Genomic DNA, 3636 nt, shown 5'->3' on the forward strand with positions numbered 1-3636 from the left:
CTGGCCAACATGGTGAAACCCCATCTCTACTAAAAATACAAAAATTAGCTGGGTGTGGTGGCACGCACCTGTAATCCCAGCTATTTGGGTGACTGAGGCATGATAATTGCTTGAACCTGGGAGGCAGAGGTTGCAGTGAGCCAAGATTGCACCACTGTACTCCAGCCTGGGCGACAGAATTTGCATGTTAGAATATTTTCCTGAACAGCTTTTGGGTTTTATTCAAAGAAATAGCATTGTGAAGATTTGACTGACAGTTTTATGGTGTTTGATTCTATGACTTGTCAGCCATATCATTTCTCTTTAGTACCCAGAAATACAGTGCTGGTATTTGCAGCTTGGGAGTGGGGCTGTAAAGAGAGAAGACTCCCCAGAGTTGAGCCTCAAGAAAATATTGTTCATTTATGTTAGAAGAGTTGCCTTTCATTTCTTGACCTGGAAGCTGGCTACTTCTTATTCAGGAACCATTGAATTGTTGGAACCTTATGAAAGAACCTTCAATCTATTTAAAAATTTTTATAAGTAAGACTCAAAGTTCTAGGTCAGGGGGAAGATTCTCATTTTCTAGCAAAGTACACTTCTTTTTCTTCGTCTTTTTCTTCTAAAAGCAAATGGCCGGGTGAAGTTTCGTGTTGAAGGAGAATTTGAAGCCACCTTGACTGTGATGGGAGATGACCCTGATGTTCCATGGCGTCTTCTCAAGCTAGAAATTCTAGTTGAGGATAAGGAAACAGGAGGTAAATCATAAGTAGTGATTTAAATCATAAGTATTAATTTAAATGTTTGATATTTTATATTATTGAAATATTCCCGGCTGGGGATGATGGCTCATGCTTGTAATCCCACTACTTTGGGAGGCCGAGGCAGGTGGATTGCTTGAGCTCAGGAGTTTGAGACCAGCCTGGACAATATAGCAAGACCCCATTTCTAAAAAAAATTTAAAAATTAACCAGGTGTGGTGTTGTGCTCCTATAGTCCCAGCTACTTGGGAGGCTGGGGTTGGGAGGTGGGAGGATCACCTGAGCCCAGGGAGGTTGAGGCTGCAGTGAGCCATGATCACGCCACTGTACTCTAGCCTGGGTGACAGAGCAAGATCCTGTCTCTAAAATATATATATATATATATTCCTGCAAAATGATAAATGTGTGTAGCAATTTATCCTGTAATTTGAAGCAAGTTTTGTAACTGTAACTACCTATTGACCATGGAAGTTTCAGTGTTTCTCAGAGTACAATGTCAAGTTTCTGTAGATAATTTCAGTGCTTCTTAAAAAAATTCATTGTTATTATGTGCTTCCTTAGTTGGTATAGTGACACATTTGTACACCTATTTGATTAACTACCTTCTTTTCTTCTGTCAATGGAAGATGGGCGAGCTTTGGTTCATAGCATGCAAATCAGCTTCATCCATCAGCTGGTGCAGTCTAGGCTCTTTGCTGATGAGAAACCGCTTCAGGATATGTACAACTGCCTACGTATCCTTCTGAAATTTGAGACATGTATTTGTAAGGATTTTGTGGTACCTCTCCCACATTTTCATTTATCCTTAGTCTTGTACTGTAGCAGTCTACATTCCTTGCCCCATCTCCCCACCATTTTAGGGTGCAAATAGAGCTGGAGAACTGGCCACTGTGAAGAATAGTGATAGGTTTATAATAAACCAAATTTAAAATTTTACTGTTGACTTTGCAGGTAAAAGCAAAAGTGATTAGTTAAAATAGTGTTGTTTGAGGTTGGGCATGGTGGCTCACGCCTGTAATCCCAGCAGTTCGGGAGGCTGAGGCGGGTGTATCACTTGAGGTCAGGAGTTCAAGACCTGCCTGGCCACCATGGTGAAACCCCGTCTCTACTTAAAACAACAACAACAACAACAACAACAACAACAAAGCCTGTTGTGGTGGTGGGCACCTGTAATCCCAGCTACTAGGGAGCCTGAGACAGGAGAGTCACTTGAACCCAGGAAGCAGAGGTTGCAGTGAGCTGAGATCGTGCCACCGTACTCCAGCCTGGATGACAGAGCAAGACTCCGTCACACACAAGCAAAAAATAATAATAATAAAAAAGTACTGTTTGGTGAAAAAAATAGTACTATTTGGTCAATCCATGTTCTCTAAACTATGATGAATTAAGACACAACCCAGACTTTATGGTTTTATATTGGTTTAAAATTAAATATAAAACCTTTTCTGAAATTATGCTATAAATTATAACACTTTTAGGATGAGCCATTGGAGAAATAATCATTTCAGAAATTTTCTTCAGAAATTTTCTCCAGTTTTCAATAAGAGAGCCTTTCTTAAATGAAGTTTGCCTGTATTTGATTGACTGTTGGTGTAACATATTGATTTTACTTAACAACATCTATCAGATTCTTTCTGTTTATCACTTCAGTTAGAAGTGTTACATTCCCAAACTCTAATGTTAATCCGAGAACGGTGGGGAGACCTTGTACAGGTGGAAAGGTATCATGCTGGAAAGTGCCTCTCCCTCTCAGTTTGGAAGTAAGTAAAATCAGTTCTGGTAGGTTCGCGCTATGACTGTAAATACTCTTTTATTTCTGTTTTTCTCTCATACATCTGATTTAATATACTGTTGACCCTTGGACAACACAAGCTTGAATTGTGTGGGTCCACTTATATGCAGATCAATTTGCAAGATGTGAAACCTGTGTATAGGGCCAACCTTCCCTATACGTGGGTTCTGCTGGCTGACTGCAGAACTGACTGCAGGACATGAGTTTGCATGGATTTTGGTATTGGGACGGGAATCCTGGAGCCAGTCTTCCAAGTATACCAAGGAATGACTATATACCAATAGCTATGCACCTCTAGTAAGATGCTTTTGTTTAGTAAAGGTCCCATGGTATTATGTAGACCACATAGGACATCCATAGTTGACACCTGTCATAGAACATGTTTTAAATACATAGACATTTACCTATTTGTACTAAGACATACTATCCTTAAAAAGTTTGAGAGGTTAGTTTACTCTGGACTTATACCAAATTGCTAAAAGACCATTAGGTTAGATTGTTGGATATCATTTTTAAAAACATACATGCTTACCACAGTTTTCCACTTTGAATTGTGCCTGTTAAAATCTTTTCTTTGGGAGAAAATCAGTATTGGACTGTTTACAACTCTCAATTCCCTGTTTGAACTTTATTTGATTCCTGTTTTTCTCCCCACCCCCGCATCTTATTATCCCAAATGACCACCATTTTCTGTAAAGGAGTCAGAGGTGAGTAGATACCACTTTGAAGACAGGTAGTTTTTGTTTTGGGGTTCTTTTTCGTGTGTGTGTATGTTTTATTTTTAAATTATATGTCTTAATGCAATGAATCAAATATTGTATTGGATTACAGAATAGCTATCTTCCCATTATTATTCCCTCCACAAACACTGAGGGCCTGCCGTATTCCAGGCTCTGGCTAAACAGCACAATGGATTGTCTCTATTTTATTCTAGAAGTTAACAGACTGTGTTGAAAAAAATTCTTCATTTTTTTTTCTTTAGTCAACAGGTTCTTGGGAGAAAAACTGGAACAGCATCTGTTCACAAAGTTACAATTAAAATTGATGAGAATGATGTCTCCAAGCCTTTACAGATTTTTCATGATCCTCCTTTGCCAGCTTCTG

At 39.1% G+C, this 3636-nt stretch overlaps 1 protein-coding gene across 1 annotated transcript in view; it reads left to right on the forward strand.

Annotated features, from left to right (window-relative positions):
• Window positions 1-3636, forward strand: part of MED14 (mediator complex subunit 14) — a 90787-nt gene that overhangs the window by 25640 nt on the left and 61511 nt on the right. The window contains 5 exon segments of the mRNA XM_017882144.1: window positions 308-327; window positions 569-737; window positions 1367-1474; window positions 2368-2500; window positions 3515-3636. Coding sequence (XP_017737633.1) covers window positions 308-327; window positions 569-737; window positions 1367-1474; window positions 2368-2500; window positions 3515-3636 — 552 coding nt within the window.

The sequence above is a fragment of the Rhinopithecus bieti genome, unplaced genomic scaffold (assembly GCF_001698545.2).
Source record: "Rhinopithecus bieti isolate Rb0 unplaced genomic scaffold, ASM169854v2 scaffold_1466, whole genome shotgun sequence".
In the NCBI taxonomy this organism is placed as follows: domain Eukaryota; kingdom Metazoa; phylum Chordata; class Mammalia; order Primates; family Cercopithecidae; genus Rhinopithecus; species Rhinopithecus bieti.